Here is a 22,798-nt window from a genome sequence, read left to right on the forward strand (position 1 = left end):
AATAGAAAGTTTTAATTTAAAATTTTTTGTACACATTTGAAACATTGGTGAAACTTTTTGTATGTATAATGTAATTGGAAGTAACGGTGTTAGTAGGGACTTGACGGAATGTATTAACTTAAAACACTAATGTAACTTTTTGTATAAAATATGTAAACTTAATACATTTTGTACTAAATTGAAACAAAGACAAAACATTTTGTATAAAATATGTAATTACCCCGATCTCTACATACAAATTAGTTCATCCACATTAATTGTACAAGTAATAAAGATAACGCAAAGAAACCAAACCTTGATGCAACAGTTTGATAACTCAACGTATTCCACATGTTGAATGCTTGGAAGAATTTGACTCAATGCGTTTGGCAACCCGACCTTCGACATATGGTCTAAATGCTTCGAACCAAGAACTGCACGTGTCAATGATGAGACATCGATCAGCAAATACTTCTTGTATGGAAGTCCATTAATTTTTAATGTCTCAAGATTTGGGGTACAGATTCTAAGCTCTGAAGCCACAGATAAATCTTCACTATCCAAGAAAAGGTTGTGAATAGATAGCTCCTTCAAAGTAGTGGATTGGATACTCAAGTTTCCACCTCTGTCATAATATTTCAAGTTAAAGACTTTCAATTGAGGAGTGCCAGACAATAATTGGTTAATCACATTTGTAGTGACCCTAAAAGCCTTAATCGTTAAACTCTCGAGTTTATTCCACTTACATTCCAAGTTCCAACAATGAAAAATGTGAGGTTAAACATTATTGGAATTTGAGTCTTTCTTGAAATAAGTAAATAGAATATGAAAGTCTGTTTATCATTTATAAGAGCATCTTCAAAGGAAGAAGGTATATAGAAAAAGTATATTATGTATTTACATTCTTAAAAAGTGAAATATACTCTTCTAAAAAGTAACACACTCCAAAGGGAAAAGGTATATAGAAAGATAAATTATCTTTTAAAAATAAAATAATAGTACAAAATGCTTTGAAAAATATAAAGTGTAATACCTTCTCAAATATCTTTCCCCTTGGAGAAGGTTTTTTCATGAAAAGAAGGCAAATATGGTAGTTATAAGATTTTACCTCTCCATTGATGGAGAGGTAAAGATACCTTTTCAAAATGGGAAAATGCATAATACCTTCTCATATACTTCTCCCTTTGGAAAATTATTTTTCATGGAAAAAAGGTAAATATGGTAGTTATATTAGTTTACCTATCCATTTACCTCTCACTTTGGAGATGCTCTAATACAAGTGAAATGAGACATTTATTACTTCCTCCGTCCTGCTTTGGAAGTCCCGGTTGAGTCGGACACATGTTTTAAGAAAAAGGTGTTTGAGTGTGTAATAAATAAATATTGTAGTGGATGTTGGGACCCACTTTTAATTGATTGTCTAATAAATAAGTGTTATAGTGGATGTTGAGACCCACTTTTAACACTTTTTTATTAGTTGTAGTGGATGTTGGGACCCACTTTTAACACTTTGTAGGCACTTTTTATTAATTTATCTCAACCGGGACTCCTAAAGCGGGACGGAGGGAGTAATATAAAGATCGAAATGGCAAAATGAGACTCTTATTACCGAAAGATGTGAGTATTACTTTCAAAAATATAATGGTGATAATATAACTCGTTTATATAACATTTTGTTCAGTTTAATTTAAATTCTAGAAAAATCATATATGCATAATTTATTATTCACTTCATCCCAACTAAGTTGAGTCAAAACTTTTGGGCACAAAGATTAGAAAATTGTGTTAAAAAGTACTACATCCGTCCAAGAAAATTTGTCTCATCTTTTCATTTCCGTCCGTCCGCCAAAATTTGTCCAATTTCACTTTTACCATTTTTGGTAGTAGACCCATATTCCACTAACTCATTCCTACTCACATTTTATTATAAAACTAATATATAAAAGTAGGACCCACAATCCACTAACTTTTTCAACTCACTTTCCATTACATTTCTTAAAACTCGTGCCCAGTCAAACCGGGACGAATTTTCATGGACGAAGGCAATAGGAGATATGAATATTATGCATTTTTATGTTGTCCGTACTCATCAAAGAGTGTTCCTATTTGCTGTAGGCTGTGCAATAGAAACTGAGATGGAGAATGTTGAAGTGAGCAAGAACTTGTTAACATGCTGTAACTAATTTGTTGAAAGAATATAATTTTACGAACATTAGCTTTTTCAATCTGTTCGGTATGGATTTGGTAATAAAATCTATGAACATTACCATTGACATCAGAAATCAAAGCTACATAAATGACATTCTAATTTTGATCATTAGTTTTCATTTGTCACGTAAGGAAGTTAACAAGTGTGCTATATATGAAACCATAGTTGACACAGCTGAGCAAGTCGAATGCAAGAAAGGGAAACCTAGCTTTCCTCCCCTAATAAGCATACTGTTGTTATTGATATTCGAAAGAAATGTACGACAAAAGCTAGTAATTACCCGTCAAACAAGACTATCAGTTAGTTGCCTGAGGCGTTCCTATGACTAAAGGCGTAACTGAGTAAGACTTAGACGAAGATCTCTGCATCCCCAGCAGTTTTTGCGACACCAAAAACAAAGAATCTGATTGTGCAGGTGACTTGATTTCATTTCATTGGAAACCAATCTTTTCTAGCTTGCTTGCGTATTTTACCTTATTCTCGATCAATGGAAATAAACAGTATAGTAACCTCAGTTGTCATCTTGGTGGCCGTCTTCTTTCTTGTTTTTCATAACTAATATCTCCAACTGAGAGAACATCTCAAGAACACCTACTACTTGTTTGTAGTAATGCAAACAACACCTAAGTTCCAAGGATTTCACATTCGGAAAAGCTGAGTGCGCACATTTCATTTTCATAGCTCGAAGCACCTGATATAACCACAAATAAGTTTGATTATATTCATAACAAGAAAGATGCATGCACAATTCTCTCAAATAAAAGAATGTCATTAGTTCCTAGAAATTACAATACTAACATACGAATCACAAGCATGGCAACTAATAACATATTGAGCAAAACCTACTTGATCAAACACAACGAAGCCATGACAAATATAGCACAAAAACACTACCGACACCAGACAAACAAGAGTGCCCTTGATATTAGTCAATTGATCTGATTTCTACATTCAAATTTATACCTCACTATTCATCTACAATAAAAGGAAACGCAAAGAAACCAGACCTTGATGCAAGAGTTTGATAATGCGACGTGGTCAGCATGTCGAATGCTTGGAAGAATTTGACTCAATGCGTTTGACAACCCAACCTGCAAATAATGGCCTAAATCAAAAGGCAACGAACCAAGAACTGCTCGTTTCAAAGATGACACATCCGTCAGCAAATACTTCTTATATGGGATTCCTAGAATTTCTAATGTTTCAAGATTCGGGGTACAGATTCTCAGCTCCGAAACCAAGGTTAAATCTTCGTCGTCATAAAGGTACTTGAAAATAGACAGCTCTTTCAAACTAGTAGATTGGATACTCAAATTTCCACCTTTGTGAAAATATTTCAAACAAAAGACTTCCAACTGAGGAGTAGCACCCAATATTTGGTGAAAATCACATCCGCATTGGCACTTAATCCATCCAGCTTCAAACACTTGAGATTATTCCACTGCACATTCCCATAAATCTCCAAGTTACAAGATTCGAGTGACACCTCTTTTAGGGATGAGCATGAGTAGAAGCACGGTGCCACACTGTAAACTTCCTTACCATCTAAATTACTCCTAGATATTGTAGAATCACACGACATATGTAAATGTATTTCTTCAACTCCATTTCTTTGGGCAAAACTCACCCACAAATCAACATCATTAAACATTGAACTCGCAAAGTGATTATGCGTATGAAACCTGAATTTCAAAATCCTATTCCCATTCCAGCATAATAGAGCCCGATTAACAAAATTCCGAAGCTTAATATCACCAAACAACATAGCACGATTATCGAAATTGAGAAAGGGGGAAGTGGTCCAAAAGTTCCTCCAGCCTTTGGATAGAAGAGATGTCCTAACCACATCTGTCATTGGCAACCTCCAAAATATGTCGAATATTAACATATCCGGTAACTCTCGCAGTATGTCGCGATGTAAACGCTTTAGGTTTTCCATCTCTTAATATTCAAAATATCAAAACCCTGAGACATAATCGAGTTGAAAATCAGCTCGAAGCAATAACACATTCTATCACAAATCCAAGAATATTTCATGCCATAAAACCACCAAAACATAATCAAACTCAACGTTTACATAAATATATTCAAAGCAACAACAAATAATATCACAATCGACAAAATCAAAACCTCCCAGCCATAAAATCAAACTCAAAATTTACCTAAACATATTACCGTCAAATATTCGAATATTTCATTTAGTAAACCTCTTAAAAGTTAATTCAGCTCAAACTTTCTCCTAAATATACTCCAAGCAATGGCGCGTTATAGTATCAAATAAATAAGCTTTGAAACAAATCATCTCAAAATTTACCTAAACATGCCAAAAAGCTTCCTTTCTCGCTTTGCTGCAAACCGATAAACCCTACTTATATCAAAGTTTAGATTCCCAAATTATGAATTACCCATTTCCCAAATTAGACTTTTATTTCTCGAGAAATTTTATTATTAGGGGTTAATTACGCTGATCTTTCGAAATTAGGGGTTAATTTTGCTGACCTTTTAGAATATGGGATCGAGGCGTGCGTATTTTTCGGAACAAGAGATTTTTGATTTTTTATCTTTTTTCTATTCTTTTTTCCTATTATTTATTTCCCATCATTTATAAGTGGACTAAACTACTTCATATTTTCACCTAAACTCTAATAAAGCAGCCGCATAATTTACGAGATTTGTCAATCTTCTGAATATCTTCTCTTTTAATCTTTTGCATATACAATAATATAATAATATTAATTTGAATATCTTCTCTTTTCTGTATTGTCTTTGTGTGTGTACATAGACAATTTATCATCACTACTCCTATTAACTAACAAGCTATGTGAAAAAGTAGGCAATATTTATTCGTATACCATCCTGAATCATTTATTTGCAAATAAGTATTTTTTCAAAAAATCTAAAAAAAAACATGTTTATATAAAAAAGCAACCATCAAAACTCCTCTTCCACAACTACTTCCACAAAATTATAGATTCACAAAATCATAGTTTGACAAAATACTTCCACAAAAACATAGATCATCCACAAAATACTTCCACAAAAGTATGGATTCACAAAATCATAGTTTCACAAAATACTTCCACAAAAACATAGATCATCCACAAAATACTTCCACAAAAGTATAAGTCATCCATGAACATGTTCTTCAAAAGCTTAGTTCCTCAAAATAAATTATCATCCACAAAAATATGCACGTCTTCTAGGTTTAGGCTTTCCTCCACGTCCATGCTACAATTCACTTGGCTAAAAACATTTGATATTAATGTCAATTTATACAAAAACGGTTGGCTCAATGTAACAGTTATACATATTTAATTCTTGATACCTCATTGGTTCATCAACTACCCCTTGCCTTTGACATGTACTGGCATGCATCCCACCTAACGGTCGTCCCTTTGCATGACTCTTCCTGCAACTCAAGGAAGCAAAAACAAAAATAAGATTGAGATAATAAAATTAAGAGGAAATGCAATCCAAATAATTACCTTTTTTTTGTTCCATTAAAGACACATTTAGCTGATGACTCCCTATGACCAAACTCTTTGCATTGCTTACATCGGACCTGCCACATTCCTTTTGTTCTAGATTTGTTTCCTTTGCCTTCCAAGCATCCAGGTATCCTCTGTTTCCTTTGTCTGTCGGGAGCTCTTTTTTTCAAAGTAGGTAACACCTTGAAGCCAAGGTCTATGCTAGGCCACTGAGACTTGTTGGGAAATGGGCTAATTAACCCTGTATATGCTAGCCTAAATAGACTCACTGAAAAGTAAGGATGTAGGTAATCTTCCATTTTAGGATTTCTATATGAAGTTATCACTGCTAATGCATGTGGGCATGGTTTCTCTGAGACTTGCCACTCTCTACATGAGCAAATGTGTTGTGCAAGATTCACAACATGTCTAATTACCTTGTGTCGATCTGTGATCTCAGTTACCTCTGCCTCACCCATACCACCTACTTTAACCAAGTTGCCCAATTGTCTACTAAGAACATTGAGATGGCGAACAACAATTGGAAGCATGGCGTGGCCTTCCAATATTTCACCTATATCTCTTCTCCTTGCATAGAGCTCCATGAACTTTGATCTCAAACTGTCAATTAGCTCGGCAATTGGAAGGTCCTTAAGGTCCTTTACCCAAGTTGTTCCGTACTTCTGCAATATTGTTTGTAATATAGTCACATTTGATGTCTTCGGAAAATTTGCTCCTCATCCAAAGCAAGTTGTGATATGTCTCTAAGAATGGTTGCACCTTATCACTTGCTTCGTACATCTTGTGCATTAGCTTTTCATGATAAATTGGAAAAAATGTCCTAGCTGCAGGATACATGTGTCCAAAAATTAGACCTTGAAACCTCTTAGAAAATTCTTCATCAAGTGGATAAAACACTCTCTATGCTCTGCCCATGGAAACACCGCCTTAACAGCATTCTCCAACCCCTTGCATGCATCCGAGCAAATAGCTAAATGAGGTGGACTTCCAATTTCCCTCTTTAGCTGCTCCATAAACCAAATCCAGTCTTCATTGGTCTCACTTTCAAACAACCCAAAAGCAAGTGGAAATATCCAGTTGTGCCCATCTAATGCAGTAGCTGTCCATTCCATCTACCATTAAGAGCCGCTGCATCTACACTTAAATATGGCCTACACCCATTTAGGAAGCCATTGATACTAGGTATGAAGCAACAAAAAAATCTTTGAAAGTACACACCGTCTTCGGCATCTTTCAACTTTATCTCAACCACACTCCCTGGCATTTTAAGCTCAACCATTGCCTTAAAGTTAAACAAATTCCCAAAACTGTCCTCTCTTGTTCCATACAATTTTTCACGTGCAATCTGCATACCGGCATATATAGTAGAATAATGAATTATGGTGACATACTTCTCATGTTTTTTGCAACTTAATTGTTCCCATGTTTGGATCTTTCTTTAAAAAAGGAATTGTCTTTTCTCCAACCCAATGATACGATGCCATCTTCGTCCTTACTCTACCAGTGGATGAACAAAAATGCTCACCTTTATTCAAAAAAACCTGACCCAGGGACATAAAAATATTAGTTCAACTTACAAAATGCACACATTTTAAAATGAACAAATATATTAGTTACATCAATAGTACATATTATTAACAAGTCAGCATATTATACCTTAGACATGCTTTTCATTTTTCATCCACCTAGCAACAATTGACCATGGGAAACTCTCAGCTTCAGAAGCCCCTGAACAAATTTGGGTTGGATTTCTCTGTTCCTAGTTCAAACTGAGTCTTTATAGCATGTTGCTTCACTGCTTTCCTAAAATCATTCATATTTGTGTATATGGTTCCAACATCCATCGGAGGGTCATCCATATCATAAAATATATTCTCTTCATTAAAAATACGGTCATCAACTGGTATGTCCATTACCTCATCAACAATTGGACCACAATTCATTCCATCTACTGCTGCATCACTAGGTTTCTCTAAGGTTAGACCAACAAATGCAAACATTATTTCTTCATCCATCAAGCTCTCAGGAGCACTAATATGTGATTCTTCAAGTGGAGTAATTTCTATACTGTCCCGATCAATAATATCAGTTTCATCCATGTGATCCATCCTACCGAATAATAAAAGAATTATATATCAAAACTTTTTATTATACAAAATTCCAAACAAATATATATGTGCAAACAAATGTATATATGTGTGTATTCTACTCTTGCACATACAAACGTATTTATATATACATGTATTATGCTCTAGCACAAAATCTCAAATAAATGTATGTTACATTTTTCAATTGCCTAAACAAGCAAGTGATTGTAAAACACAAATAAGTTTAAACTTATTAGCTACAACACAAATAAGTTAAATTTTTTCAATTGCATGCATTCTTCACTTTTTGAAACAGTTTATACGTGTATATGGAATATTAAACAAATATATGTACACTGTATATGTGGACAAACACAATAAATATTCATATACGTATATTCATATGCATCGAATACAGAAAATATGAATATATGAATTTATAGGTTTCTTACAGAATCACAATTATTTTGGATTGAAGAGACGGCGGGAAGAGAAGGGTGGAGACGGAGGCGGCAAACGGCGGAGGCGCCCGTCGAGGAGGGTGGAGATGGGTCTGGAGTAAGGCAAAGAAGCAACAAAGGGGGAAGAGTGGAGGCACGGTAGAGGAAATAGGTGGAGGCACGTCTGGTTTTCTAGAGTAAAAGAGACGGGAGTTTGGCGTCTCTCAACAGAAATATGATTCTGTTTGATATTTTAGAATATACGAAAAAATATGAAAGATGATTCTGTTGATTTAGAATTTAAATAAAAATATGAAAAGGGTAGTTTAGTCCACTTATAAATGATGGAAAATAAATAATAGGAAAAAAAGAATAGAAAAAAGATAAAAAATCAAAAATCTCTTATTCCGAAAAATACGCACGCCTCGACCTCATATTCTGAAAGGTCAGCGAAATTAACTCCTAATTTCGAAAGGTCAGCGTAATTAACCCCTAATAATAAAATTTCTCTTCTTTCGTAGCTCCAGTACACGTATTTTAATCTGTGAGACGACTTTCTTTAAACTTTCATTTTTACTTATTTCTAATTTTAAAAATTATTATGAGAAGTTCTTTAATGTTGCAATTTTTCACATTTTTTATGTACTTTTTTTCACTATAAAATATGAGTCCACTTTTTTATACATGTATTTGAAGAAATGTCATTAGAAAAATTATTGGAATTTGAGTCTTTATTGAAATAAGTTAATAGAATATGAAGTCTACTTAGCGTTCATAATTCAAGTGAAATGATACACCTGTAACAGATGGATCGAAATGGTAAAATAGGGCTCTAATTGTCGAAAGATGTGAGTATTATTTTCAAAAATACAATGGTGATAATATAATATAAAATTTTGTTCAGTTTAAATTAAATTTACGTCCGGACTCATCAAAGAGTATTCCTATGTATGCTATACACAGTGCAATAGAAATTGAGATGGAGAATCTTGAAGTTAGCAAAACTTGTTAACATGCTGTAACTAATTTGTTGAAAGATTATAATATTATGAACTTCAGCTTTTTCAATCTGTTCCGTATGGATTTGGTAATAAAATCTATGAACATTACCTTGGCATCAGACATCAAAGCTACATAAATGACATTCTAAGTTTAATCATTGGTTTTCATTTGTCACATAAGAAAGTAAACAAGTGTGCTAGTTCATATGAAAACAGTATTAGCTTACTCCAAAAATGTAAAATTGCTCTGTACTGCACTGAATAAGCAAATATACAATCCAAAAACGAAACCATAGTTGACACAGCACAGCAAGTCGAACACGAGAGAGGGAAACCTAGCTTCCCTCCCGGGACAAGCCATTGATATTTGAAAGAAATGTACGACAATAGCTAGTAATTACCTGTCAAACAAGACTATCATTTAGTTACCTGAGTTGTTCCAATGACTTGAAGGGCGTAACTTGGTGAGAACAATCTTGCAGTTAGACGAAGAAGATCTTCGCATCCTGAGCAGTTTCTCTGACACATAAAACAAGGAATCTGATGTTGCAGGAGACTTGATTTCATTTAATTGGAAAACAATCTTTTCTAGCTTGCTCGCATATTTTAACAGAATCTCAATCAATGGAAATACGCCGTAACCCTCAGACCAAGTAACCTCAACTGTCCTTAACCGAAGAAGAAAAGACTCGGGGAGATTTGCCTCAAACTTGAGTGACTCAGTGTCATCTTGGTGGCTGTTTCCTTTCTCGTCTTCAATGACTAATCTATTCAACTGAGGGAACATCTCTAGAGCACCTATTACTTGTTTGTAGTCATATAAACAACATCTAAGTTTCAAGGATTTGACATTCAGAAAAGCTGAGTGCGCACATTTCGTTTTCATAGCTCCAATCTCCTGATATAACAACAAATAAGTTTGATCATATTCATAACAAGATAGAGGCACTACAAAGCGAAGCTGTAGGAATAAAAGAATGTCGCTAATTCCTTATGATTTATGGATATTACAATACTAACTTACAAATCACAAGAATTTTGGTGAAATTTTCTCTATCATGTAATTGGTCTCATCACTACATACAAATTATTCCTCACCGTTCATCTACAATAAATGTAAGTCCTAAACTTAACACAAAGAAACCATACCTTGGTGCAACAGTCTGATAATGCAACGTATTCCACATGTTGAATGCTTGGAAGAATTTGACTCAATGCATTAGACAACCCAAACTGAAAAAAATGGTCTGATGGCACTGAATCAAGAAATGCACGTGTCAAAGATGAGACATCCATCAGCAAATACTTCTTATATGGAAATCCACTAATTTCTAATGTTTCAAGATTCGGGGTACAGATTCTCAGCTCCGAAACCACAAATAAATCAGCCGCGGCCAAAAAGTACTTGAAAATAGACAGCTCCTTCAAACTAGTAGATTGGATACTCAAGTTTCCACCTTTGTCAACGTAAGTCAAGTCAAAGACTTTCAAATGAGGAGTAGCAGACAATATTTGGTTAATCAGATTTGCAGTGACCCTAAAAGCCTTAATCGTTAAACTCTCAAGTTTATTCCACTGCACATTCCCATCAATCTCTAAGTTACAAGATTGGAGTGATAACTCTTTTAGGGATGAGCATGAGTAGAGGCACAGTGGCACACGGTAAACTTCCTTACCGTCAAAACCACGCCAACCTGTTACAGAATTGCACCACACATGTAAATGAAATTCTTCCACTCCATTTCTTACGGCAAAATTCACCCACAAATCAACATCGCTAAACATTGAACTTGCAAGCTTATGACGCGAATGAAACCTGAACTTCAATACCCTATTCCCATTCCAGCATGACAAAGCCCGATTAACAAAATTCTGAAGCTTACTATCATCACCAAACAACATAGCACGATTATCGAAATTGAGAAAGGGGGAAGTGGTCCAAAAGTTCCTCCAGCCTTTGGATAGAAGAGATGTCCTAACCACATCTGTCATTGGCAACCTCCAAAATATGTCGAATATTAACATATCCGGTAACTCTCGTAGTATGTCGCGATGTAAACGCTTTAGGTTTTCCATCTCTTAATATTCAAAATATCAAAACCCTGAGACATAATCGAGTTGAAAATCAGCTCGAAGCAATAACACATTCTATCACAAATCCAAGAATATTTCATGCCATAAAACCACCAAAACATAATCAAACTCAACGTTTACATAAATATATTCAAAGCAACAACAAATAATATCACAATCGACAAAATCAAAACCTCCCAGCCATAAAATCAAACTCAAAATTTACCTAAACATATTACCGTCAAATATTCGAATATTTCATTTAGTAAACCTCTTAAAAGTTAATTCAGCTCAAACTTTCTCCTAAATATACTCCAAGCAATGGCGCGTTATAGTATCAAATAAATAAGCTCTGAAACAAATCATCTCAAAATTTACCTAGACATGCCAAAAAGCTTCCTTTCTCGCTTAGCTGCAAACCGATAAACCCTACTTATATCAAAGTTTAGATTCCCAAATTATGAATTACCCATTTCCCAAATTAGACTTATACTAGCTCCAGTACACGTATTTAATTTGTGAGTCGACTTTCTTTAAACTTTCATTTTTACATATTTGTAATTTTAAAAATTATTATGAGAAGTTCTTTAATATTGCAATTTTTCACATTTTTTATGTACTTTTTGTATTTTTTTAATAAAAAAAAAGATTAATTTATCCTAAAACCATATATAATATTTTTATACATTTTCACATTTTATGAAATATATTCTACCTAAAAATATTCACCAAATTACAATAAAATCAAGATTGTGTATATTATTTTGCTAAATCAGACATTGGAATGATAATAGCTGCTAATCAAATGATCAAATATTTTTCTCTTGATTTCATGCATTTTTTTTGTTGAAAGATTATAAATGTGATGAACTTTAGCACTTTCAATTTTCTGTTCGGTATGGATATGGTATACAATTTGTGAACATAAAACCTTTGGTAACCTGGTTAAAGCTTGATAAATGACAATCTAACTCTAATCATTAGTTTTCATTTGTCACACAAGGAAATTAAGAAGTGTTCTACATACGAAAACAACACCAGTTTACTCCAAAAATGTACTGAATAAGCATATAGTAAGTACAAAAATACAATCCGCGAAATGAAACTATAATTGACACAGCACATCAAGTCGAACGCAAGAAAAGGAAACCGAGCTTCGATATTTGAAAGAAAATGTACGACAAAAGCTAGTAATTACACGTAGAACAAGACTATCAGTTAGTTGGCTGAGGCGTTGAGTATAACTTGGCGAGATTAAATGTGCAATTAGTCGAAGATCTCCACATCCCCAGCAGCTTCTGTTTCACCAAAAACAAAGAATCTGGTGTTGCAGATGACTCAGTTTCAGTTAACCAGAAAACAAACTTTTCTAGCTTGCTTGCATATTTTAACAGAATCTCAATCAATGGGAATATATATGTCGTAGCCCTGATCAGACCAAGTAACCTCAATTGTCCTCAACCGAAGAAGAAAGGACTGATCATGTGGGAGATTTTCCTCAAACTTGAGTGACTCAGTGTCATCTTCACGGCAGTCTTCATCAATCTCATCAATGGCCAATCTCTCCAACTGAGGGAACATCTCTAGAATACCTACTACTTGTTTGCACTCATACAAACAACATGTAAGTTCTAAGGATTTGACATTGTGAAAAGCTGAGTTGCCACATTTCATTTTCAAAGCTCCAAGCTCCTGATATGACCACAAATAAGTTTTATTATATTCATAACAAGATAGAGGAAACAAGTGTGCTTTTGATATTTGTTAAAATCTCTATCATGTAATTGTTCCTCACTGTTCATCTACAATAATTGTAAAAGTAATGAAAGATAACGCAAAGAAACCAAACCTTGATGCAACAGTTTGATAACTCAACGTATTCCACATGTTGAATGCTTGGAAGAATTTGACTCAATGCGTTTGGCAACCCGACCTTCGACATATGGTCTAAATGCTTCGAACCAAGAACTGCACGTGTCAATGATGAGACACCGGTCAGCAAATACTTCTTGTATGGAAGTCCATTAATTTTTAATGTTTCAAGATTCGGGGTACAATTCTCAGCTCCGAAGCCACAGAAAAATCTTCACTATCCCAGTGTAGGGATCAGACCACTCGGAATTCACTAATTACCGGGACCTCTTTTATTGATTGAGTCCGAGATGGCTAATCTCAGAGATACAAGCCAATACAAGTGTGATACTAAGATTACACTCTACACTAGTACAAGAAGATACAATTGAAGAACCCTAGACTAAGTTCAAATATCACATAGAACTTGAGTCTTCATCTTCTTCAATTATCCTGCACACTTAAGTAGAATCGTTAGTAACACAAGAATGATCCCGTAGGATCTAATATTCAGAACGAAACTTAGCAACTAAGAAAGAAACAGTAGGAATATGGCTCAGGTCACAACGGTGACTTCACTAGGCCAAGAACCTCCCCACTCACTTCTACCACAAGTCACAAAGAGAGAAACCATCGAAAGAACTCGGGACCAGAAACCTCAGTTTCACTGAGTACACGACCAACGTAGCCTCCTCACACAAGGATCAACACCAAACTCTTGGATCACTACTCAGCAACACAAGAACCTCGAAGAAACCTCCAGTTACCACCAAATCCAACACAGAAGTTGGACCAAACCCTAGATCTGAGAAGGAATACACTGAGTCTCACTTCACTCAAGATCTGAACCGATGAACAAGTTTAGAACCAAGTATCAACGGTGAGAACAAAAGACTGGAGAAGATAGCCAGCGAACAAGGCCGGAATCTAGAGAGTGGTTAGAGAGAAGGCAAAGCAAAGGCGCAAGAGAGAGAGAGAGAGTTCTGGTTTCGAATTATGGTGTAACCGAAGAGTCAGTAGACTCATAACAAACACACACATTAATCCAACGGCTCAGAAGCACGATCCTTGTGGAGCTGTATTAAAAATGGGCCACTCACCCCTTAAAAGGCCTCATAAGGGGGAGGGTTATCCACACTTATATAGATTAGATTGGATCATCACCAAGTCGATGTGGGACAGAATTGAGAGAATTTAACACGCCCCCTCACGTGTGGGCCGGAAAGGACATCGGTCTTCCATCGCGTGGGTAGGCAATGCAAGAGATAAGAGAGAACCATCATCGATGTGGGCCGGAAAGGACATCGGTCTTCCACTCGTGAGGTAGATAAGAAATAAAGAGAAATCCATCATCGACTTGGGCCCGCTCTGATACCATATTAGAAATGGGCCACCCACCCCTTAAAAGGTCTCATAAGGGGGAGGGTTATCCACACTTATATAGATTAGATTGGATCATCACCAAGTCGATGTGGGACAGAATTGAGAGAATTTAACAAGCTGCTTCGTGGCATGCATCTGTGCCATCAAATAAGTAACAGGCCTGCAAAACCGGACTGGACTTATTATCAGCATTGGGCCACATATTAATTAAATGAGCAAGCCCAACACAATTAATATACAGGTCCAAAACACAAATAGTCCACACAAATATTCAACACCCAGAAAAGGTTGTAAATAGATAGCTCCTTCAAACTAGTAGATTGGATACTCAAGTTTCCACCTCTGTCATAATATATCAAGTTAAAGAGTTTCAACTGAGGAGTGCCAGACAATATTTGGTTAATCAGTGGCCCTTATACAACTAATCTTCAAACTCTCAAGTTTATTCCACTGCACATTCCCATAAATCTCCAAGTTACAACAATGGAGAGATAACTCTTTTAGGGATGAGCATGAGTAGAGGCACTGTAGCACACGGTAAACTTCCTTACCTTCTAAACCATGCCTAACTGGTGTAGAATTCCGCAACACATGCAAATATAAGTTTTCAACTCCATTTCTCTGGGCAAAATTCACCCACAAATCAACATCGCTAAACATTGAACTCGCAGTCTCATGATGCGAATGAAACCTGAACTTCAGAACCCTATCTCCATTCCAGCATGACAAAGCCTGATTAACAAAATTCTGAAGCTTACTATTATCACCAAACAACATAGCACGATTATCAAAATTGAGAAAGGGGGAAGTGGTCCAAAAGTTCCTCCAGCGTTTGGATAGAAGAGAAGTCCTAACCACATCTGTCATTGGCAACCTCCAAAATATGTCAAATATTAAACAATCGGGCAAATCTCTTAGATGGTCCCCATGATTACATCTCTTTAGCTTTTCCATTGGTTTAATCAAGCTGAAGAGGCAATAACACATACTATCAAATCCTCGATGCCAAAAACATAATCAAACTCGAAAAAATCCTATTCAAATCAATAACACGTTCGATAAAATCAAAACATAATCAAACTCAAAATTTATGTAAACATATTCGAATTAATAGTAACACATACTGTCAAATCCTCGAATAGTATTAAATTAACACTTGTAAAAGTTAATTCAGCACAAAATTTAACTCGCCACACTCCAAGCAATGTCACATGCTATCACAATCGACAAAATCAAAACCTCCAAACTCAAAATATACGTAAACTTATTCGAATCAATACCACAAAATGTCAAATCCTCCTCGAATATTTCATTTAGCGATCGAAAAAAATCAAAGCTCTTAAAAGTTAATTCAGCAGAAAAGTTACCAAGCAATGTCACATAAATATTCCACTCTCGAAGATGATTTCACAAAGCTTCCTTCCCTCGCTTTGCTGCACCTATATAGATATATACACTGCTATTACAGCATATTCAAGAAAAAGGTAAATTGCCGTACACTATCAAATATAGGGGTGGATCGGTACGGTATACCATACAAAGATTGTCATACCGCATACCGTACCGAAAGTAGCGGTATGACAAAATTCTATACCGATACCTTACCGAAAATTCGGTATACCGGACTTCGGTATACCGAAAATTCGGTATGATAATATTCAATACCATTATCATACCATTAATGCGGTATACCGTACCGTATTATGGTATACCATACTTTTACGGTATACTGTAATACCGTTATACATGCTATAAAAAAATCTAATTATAATTTTATAACCAAAATATTTAAAATAACATTTCCAAGTGTTCAACTATTTGAAAAAAATCCAAAACAATAAAACTTCAACAATTCAAATCCAAAAACAAAACAACCAAACATATACCCAAAATATTTAAAATAACAATTAAACTTAAACTTGATGAAACCACCATAACCTAACTAATGATATTAATATTAAATATAAAATGAGACACGTTTTAGGTTATTGTTCAAATATGTGCCAAATGAAACTAAAGTAAAATAATGGCAAAATGTACCAAATGAATCTGCGTGAGATGTGGGGGCGGAGGGATTAGCCCTAAAAGTAATGTTTGAGGTTTTTTATATAGTATTTAATTAGATTATGTATATTAAATATTTTAAGTTTATACATATAACGTATATACCGAAGATTCGGTATACCACGGTATACCGCGGTATGGGACATTTGATACCGTTATCGTACCGAAAACTTTCGATACGGTATCATCCCGTACCGAAAACTGCGGTATACCGAAAAATCGGTATTTTCGGTATTTTTTCGGTATGGTAAGTCCGGTATTTCGGTATGTCGGTATATTTTCCCACCCCTAATCAAATACTCGAAGATTATTTTTTATTTACCTTTTTAAAAATTATAAATTTCAAGATTATTTTTTATTTACCATATTTACGGATTTACCTTGTATTGAGAAAAGATAAGGATATAGAAGTAGTATTTTCTAAAATTAAAAAAAAATAGTAGTATAATATCTTTTCAGATACTCTTTCCATTACATGAGAACAAGTCTTTCATATTATATTTTTTATTTTTTTAATTACCTCCTCTCTTGAATAGCTCTCATGGTTTATAATAAAATATTTATTTTTATTGAAGGTAAAAAAGTTAGATAATTTAAAATTATGATTTTGATGGCTTGAATTAAAAATAAATAAAAATGCCTTTAATTCCAACTACATTACCACATAAACATTTAAATTTAAAATTATTTTTAATTTCATAGACTCTCAATGTAAATTTGATACTCCATAAAACGTAGTATTCAGCTGTCATCTACATTTAGATCGTATACACATTAACCGCGATCCAAAAATTGTTAATGACTTTTTCTTGGGACTATTTGTTTTCGTCTTTTCCGTTTTTCATTTTATTGAATGGCACAATTAAATATTAGTAATGTTTATAATTTTTCATTTTAACTAATGTTGTTGATTTACTTTTTACTTATTAAATTTGAAACAATAAATCATATCTTTAGGAAAACGAGCTAGGGAGCATAATATTATTCAATATAAGGTCTACTTATCATTTACTTCCTCGTTCATGAAAAATAGTCTCATTTTCTATTTTCTAATATCTATAAAAAAATATCTCATTTCATAAATGGAACTTTTTTACTCTCATCTTATTTAACCCACATTTTCTCTTCTATTATTTTACCAATTACGCATAAAACTCGTATCACTTACAAATTTGTCTATTTTTTAGACGTATGTAGTATATATAAGTGGGACCTATATACTGCTAATTTTTTTTCATCCACTTTTTTCAACATACCATAAAGGAAAATGAGACTCATTCGAGATGGAGGGACTAATACTATCATACATTTGATTTCACTTAGTTTTGTGTGCTTTGCATTTTTTGGTTTTTTATTCTTTTTAGTTCGTTTAACTAGAGGATGTTTTATCATGTGCTTTTTGTTATTGCTTGCGACTTCTTCTCTGTCTTGGAGCTAATGTAAGATAACTTTCTAAAGAATAAAGTTGACACACAATTTCATAATGTGTATTGCTCGCAATGTTTTTGGCTCGAGCATTTTATACATGTAAGAAACATCACTAATTTCATTGTAAGTTTGGGATAAAATTGACATAGGGAATTAAAGGAAGATAAAAATAACGTTCTAGGTGTCATCAATAGTTAATTTCATAATGTAAGGAAGTTAGCATATTAAAAGAACACCTTACACCTGAAGTGAGACATTGCTCTATTGGGTTGAATAAAGCATATGCAATCCCCAAAATGAGACCAAAGTTGATACATGACAGCAAGCCAAACACAAGAAAGGGACACCAATTGGTTCTCATGACAGAATGGTGAGATCAACCGTGCAGTTAGACGAAGATCTTCGCATCCTGAGTAGTTTCTGTGACACCAATAACAAAGAATCTGATGGCGCAGGTAACTTGATTTCTTTTATTTGGAAAACAAACTTTTCTAGCTTGCTTGCGTATTTTAACAGAATCTCAATCAGTGGGAATATGCCGTAGCCCTCAGACCAAGTAACCTCAATTGTCCTCAACCGAAGAAGAAAGGACTGATCATGAGGGAGAATTGCCGCAAACTTGAGCGACTCGGTGTCATCTTTGAGGGTGTCTTTTTTCATCTTTTGAATGACTAATCTCTCCAACTGAGGGAAGATCTCAAGAATCCCTACTACTTGTTTGTAGTCATCCAAACTACATCTAAGTTCTAGGGATTTGACATTCCGAAAAGATGAGCGCGTACATTTCATTTTCATAGCATCAACCACCTGATATAACAATACATTTGATTATATTCACAACAAAATAGAGGCACTTCAAAGTTCAAAGGGATGCTTTGGGAATTCACTCAAAACCTAGCTGCATTCTGCAATTAGTTACTCATATGCTAATGACTTATATAGAGCAAAACCAAAATGGTCAAACATAAAGAAGCCCTAACAAAAACACTGCCGGCACCAGACAAGTTGGCCTTGGCCAGCAAGTGTGATCTTGATATTCATTAAAATCTCTATCATGCAATTGTTCTGATCTCCACACACAAATTATTCCTCACTGCTCATCTAATATAAATGTTTAAGTCATAAAAGGAAACGCAAAGAAACTAACCTTGGTGCAACAATCTGATAACGTGACATTTTCCGCGTGTTGAATGCTTGGAAGAATTTGACTCAATGGGTTCGAAAACCTGGTCAGCATAACATGGCAAAAAGTTGGCAAACCAAGAACTGCACGTTTCAAAGATGAGACATCCGCCAGTGAATACTTCTTATATGGAAATCCTTGAATTTCTAGTGTTTCAAGATTTGGGGTACAGATTCTCAGCTCGGAAACCACAAGTAAATCTTCACGGGCTAAAATGTACTTTTGAATATACAGCTCTTTCAAAGTAGTAGATTGGATACTCAAGTTTCCACCTTTGTCAACATAACTCAAGTGAAAGGTTTTCAACTGAGGAGTACCAGACAATACTTGGTTAATCACATCCGCAGTGGCCCCTATATTAATAATCTTTAAACACTTGAGTTGATTCCACTGCACATTTCCACAAAACTCCAAGTTACAGGATAGGAGTGTTAACACTTTTAGGGATGAGCATGAGTAGAGACACGGTGGCACGCGGTAAACTTCCTTGCCGCGCAACACATGTAAATGTAATTCTTCCACTCCATTTCTTACGGCAAAATTCACCCACAAATCAACATCGCTAAACATTGAACTCGCAAGCTTATGACGCGAATGAAACCTGAACTTCAATACCCTATTCCCATTCCAGCATGACAAAGCCCGATTAACAAAATTCTGAAGCTTACTATCATCACCAAACAACATAGCAACATTATCGAAATTGAGAAAGGGGGAAGTGGTCCAAAAGTTCCTCCAGCGTTTGGATAGAAGAGAAGTCCTAACCACATCTGTCATTGGCAACCTCCAAAATATGTCAAATATTAAACAATCGGGCAAATCTCTTAGAAGGTCCCCATGATTACATCTCTTTAGCTTTTCCATCGGTTTAATCAAGCTGAAAATTATTTGGAAGCAATAACACATTCTATCAAATCTCGATGCCATTAATTAAACCACCAAAACATAATTAAACTCGAAATTTACCGATATACATTCAAATCATGAATAACACATGCTACCAAAATCGACAAAAATCAAAACCTCCAAAACTCATAATCAAGCTCACAATATGCGTAAACTTAATCGAATCAATACCACATACTGTCAAATCCTCCTCGAATATTTCATTTAGCAATCGAAAAAATCAAAGCTTCTAAAAGTTAATTCAGCAGAAAAATTACTAAGCAATGCTACATAAAAAGTTCAACTTAAAATTTAGTTACACTATCAAATCATCGAGGATTATTTCACAAAGCTTCCTTCCCTCGCTTTGCTGCACCGTATATATGTATACACACACTACCACTACAGCATGTATTCAAGAAAAAGGTAAATTGCCGTACACTATCAAATACTCGAAGATTTTTTTTATTTACCTTTTTAAAAATAATAAATTTCATGATTATTTTTATTTACCATATTTACAGATTTACCTTGTAGTGAGAAAAGATAAGGACATAGAAGTATTTTCTATTTTTTTTTATAAAAAAAAAGGTGGTATAATATCTTTTCAGATACTTTTTCCGTTACAGAATAATCTTTCATATTATAACTTTTATTTTTTTAATTACCTCCTCTTTTGAATAGTTCTCATGGTTTATAATAAAATATTTATTTTTGTTGAAGGGAAATAAGTAAGATAATTTAATTGATGGCTTGGATTAAAAATAAATAAATAAGCCTTTAATTCCAACTACATTACCACATAAACATTTAAATTTAAAATTATTTTTAATTTCATAGACTCTCAATTTCATATTGTTCACTTTTCAATTTTTACTTTGGGCAGAATTGAAACTGGGTGCTAATTGAGTGTGTGGGGCCCATCAATTCTTGATTTATCTGTTCAGTATGCCTTAATTGAAATTTTCTTCTGCAACTTATTTCTCCAAATTTATGTGTGTGGACTGAAAAAACCCTCTCCCTCCGATCTCCACCATGCGCCACCTCCTCCACTACCACGCCGTCCCCGCCACCTCCTCCTCATGGCCGACCTCCTCAAGAAACCCCCAGTTTCTGCTTCGAAACCCTCTCCCCCAACGCGAGCCTCTCCTTCACCGTGCCTGTGCCCTTTGCTTTTCTCTCTTCGCTGCCGCTGTTATTGGACAGAATCGTGATACTTGACATTTTGAGCACAAATTTAGTTATGTGGAGTTGAGTGCAGTGGGGAATTCATCACTCAAGCATATTGCTTCCAGCCTCTCACCTCCAGATTGCTAATTTCTCAACAAATTTGACTGTAAATGGATTCTAGATCACTAGGCCCGACTCAATTGCATTACTCTCTCCCACTGTGGTTAGATCTGAATCGGAATCAAAATCAGGAGAATGTGGAGTGGCGACCTCACCGATGCCTCCTCCCTCCGCCGCTGGCTCAAAAACGTCCTCCCCAAGAAGTCTACAACCTCGCCGCCCAGTCCCGCGTCGCCGTCTCCTTCGGATCCAAACTACACCGCAGACGTCGTCATCACCGGCGCCCTCCGCCTCCTCGAGGTTCTCCGCTTCCACATCGCCTCCTCCGGCAGCTCCCATATCCACTATTACCAGGCCATCGACGTCCTCCAGCCACAATAGTGAGGCAGAATGAATCTTTGTGCGGAGCGAGAGGATGAGGGAGGGAGGAGTGAGAAAGAGGTGAAATGAAAATGAAAGGGGCAAAAAAGTAATCTTGCTCCAATTCTGAGTTTGACAAGCACGCCCAATTCTAAAAACCACCTCATCATCGAGATTTCATTTTGCCCCATTTCCTATAGTAATAGTGCGGGCCAAACAAATATCTAGGGCTTTCAATATTAATGTTTATAATTTTTCATTTTAACTAAAGTGGTTGATTTACTTTTTACTTTATAAATTTGAAATAATAAATCATATCTTTAGGAAACGGGGGGGAGTATAATAGTATTCAATATAAGGTCTATTTATCATTAACTTTCTCCGTTCATGAAAAATAGTCTCATTTTCTATTTTCTGATTTTCATAAAAAATAGTCTCATTTCATAGGGGAATGTTATATTGCTAACTCATAACTTAATTGTTAACTACAACTAAATAATAACCATTAAATATTCAAATTAAGGGTTTAGATCATCAATCTCTAAATGCCAATACGATCAACGAAAAACATCAATAAGGCCATAGAATTAATTCCAAAAATATCAATAGGGGTATTAATGTCAATTAACTACATGTTTAGTTATAACTAACTTTTAAAAGAAATCCCAGAACTATAAATTCATATAACATATATCAAATTAAAGATAATTTCATAAGGATTCCAACGATATCATACATGCATATGTTCCGACGTCAAAATTTGAAAAATGTCAACATAGTATATAAAATATGTCAATATAATACATGTAGAATGTCAATATAAGCAATGGGTTAACATTCTTAAAGCATTGTGTTGATATTCTCAAAGCATTGTATTGATATTTTCGGAACACTATATTGACATTTTCATCCAAAACCCTAATTTGGAGTTTTTTTTTATCTTTTTCGATTTAATTAATAAAAATGAAAATTACACGTGGCAAATCGTAGACCACACGTTTTCTAAAATCCTATGTCCTTAAATTAGTTGTAGTTAACAATTAAATGATGAGTTAGCAATTGATCACTCTCCAATTTC

General features: G+C 34.9%; 2 protein-coding genes and 2 pseudogenes across 3 annotated transcripts; all 4 read right to left on the minus strand.

Annotated features, from left to right (window-relative positions):
- Window positions 1–2,406: 2,406 nt before the first annotated feature.
- LOC125217052 (F-box/LRR-repeat protein 25-like) lies at window positions 2,407–4,571 on the minus strand (annotated as a pseudogene). Its single transcript, XR_016136263.1, has 3 exons — window positions 4,502–4,571; window positions 3,195–4,152; window positions 2,407–2,878 (listed from the first exon to the last, which is right to left on the minus strand). The product of XR_016136263.1 is annotated as an F-box/LRR-repeat protein 25-like (transcript).
- A 4,867-nt stretch (window positions 4,572–9,438) lies between these two features.
- LOC125213025 (putative F-box/FBD/LRR-repeat protein At1g78760) lies at window positions 9,439–11,732 on the minus strand. The gene is made up of 3 exons (XM_048113369.2): window positions 11,655–11,732; window positions 10,353–11,305; window positions 9,439–10,101 (listed from the first exon to the last, which is right to left on the minus strand). Exons 2-3 carry the CDS (start codon window positions 11,277–11,279, stop codon window positions 9,625–9,627), a joined length of 1,404 nt encoding a protein of 467 aa, XP_047969326.1. The 5' UTR covers window positions 11,280–11,305; window positions 11,655–11,732; the 3' UTR covers window positions 9,439–9,624.
- Window positions 11,733–12,490: 758 nt separating this feature from the next.
- LOC148930024 (putative F-box/FBD/LRR-repeat protein At1g78760) lies at window positions 12,491–15,464 on the minus strand (annotated as a pseudogene).
- A 2,709-nt stretch (window positions 15,465–18,173) lies between these two features.
- On the minus strand, window positions 18,174–20,049 carry LOC148930025 (F-box protein At5g03100-like). Its single transcript, XM_089066880.1, has 2 exons — window positions 19,150–20,049; window positions 18,174–18,809 (listed from the first exon to the last, which is right to left on the minus strand). The coding sequence occupies exons 1-2, from the start codon at window positions 20,047–20,049 to the stop codon at window positions 18,360–18,362; spliced, it is 1,350 nt and encodes a 449-aa protein (XP_088923006.1). The 3' UTR covers window positions 18,174–18,359.
- Window positions 20,050–22,798: the final 2,749 nt, after the last annotated feature.

Source organism: Salvia hispanica, chromosome 3, assembly GCF_029641045.1.
Source record: "Salvia hispanica isolate PSC_SH4W2 chromosome 3, Shi_PSC_v1, whole genome shotgun sequence".
In the NCBI taxonomy this organism is placed as follows: domain Eukaryota; kingdom Viridiplantae; phylum Streptophyta; class Magnoliopsida; order Lamiales; family Lamiaceae; genus Salvia; species Salvia hispanica.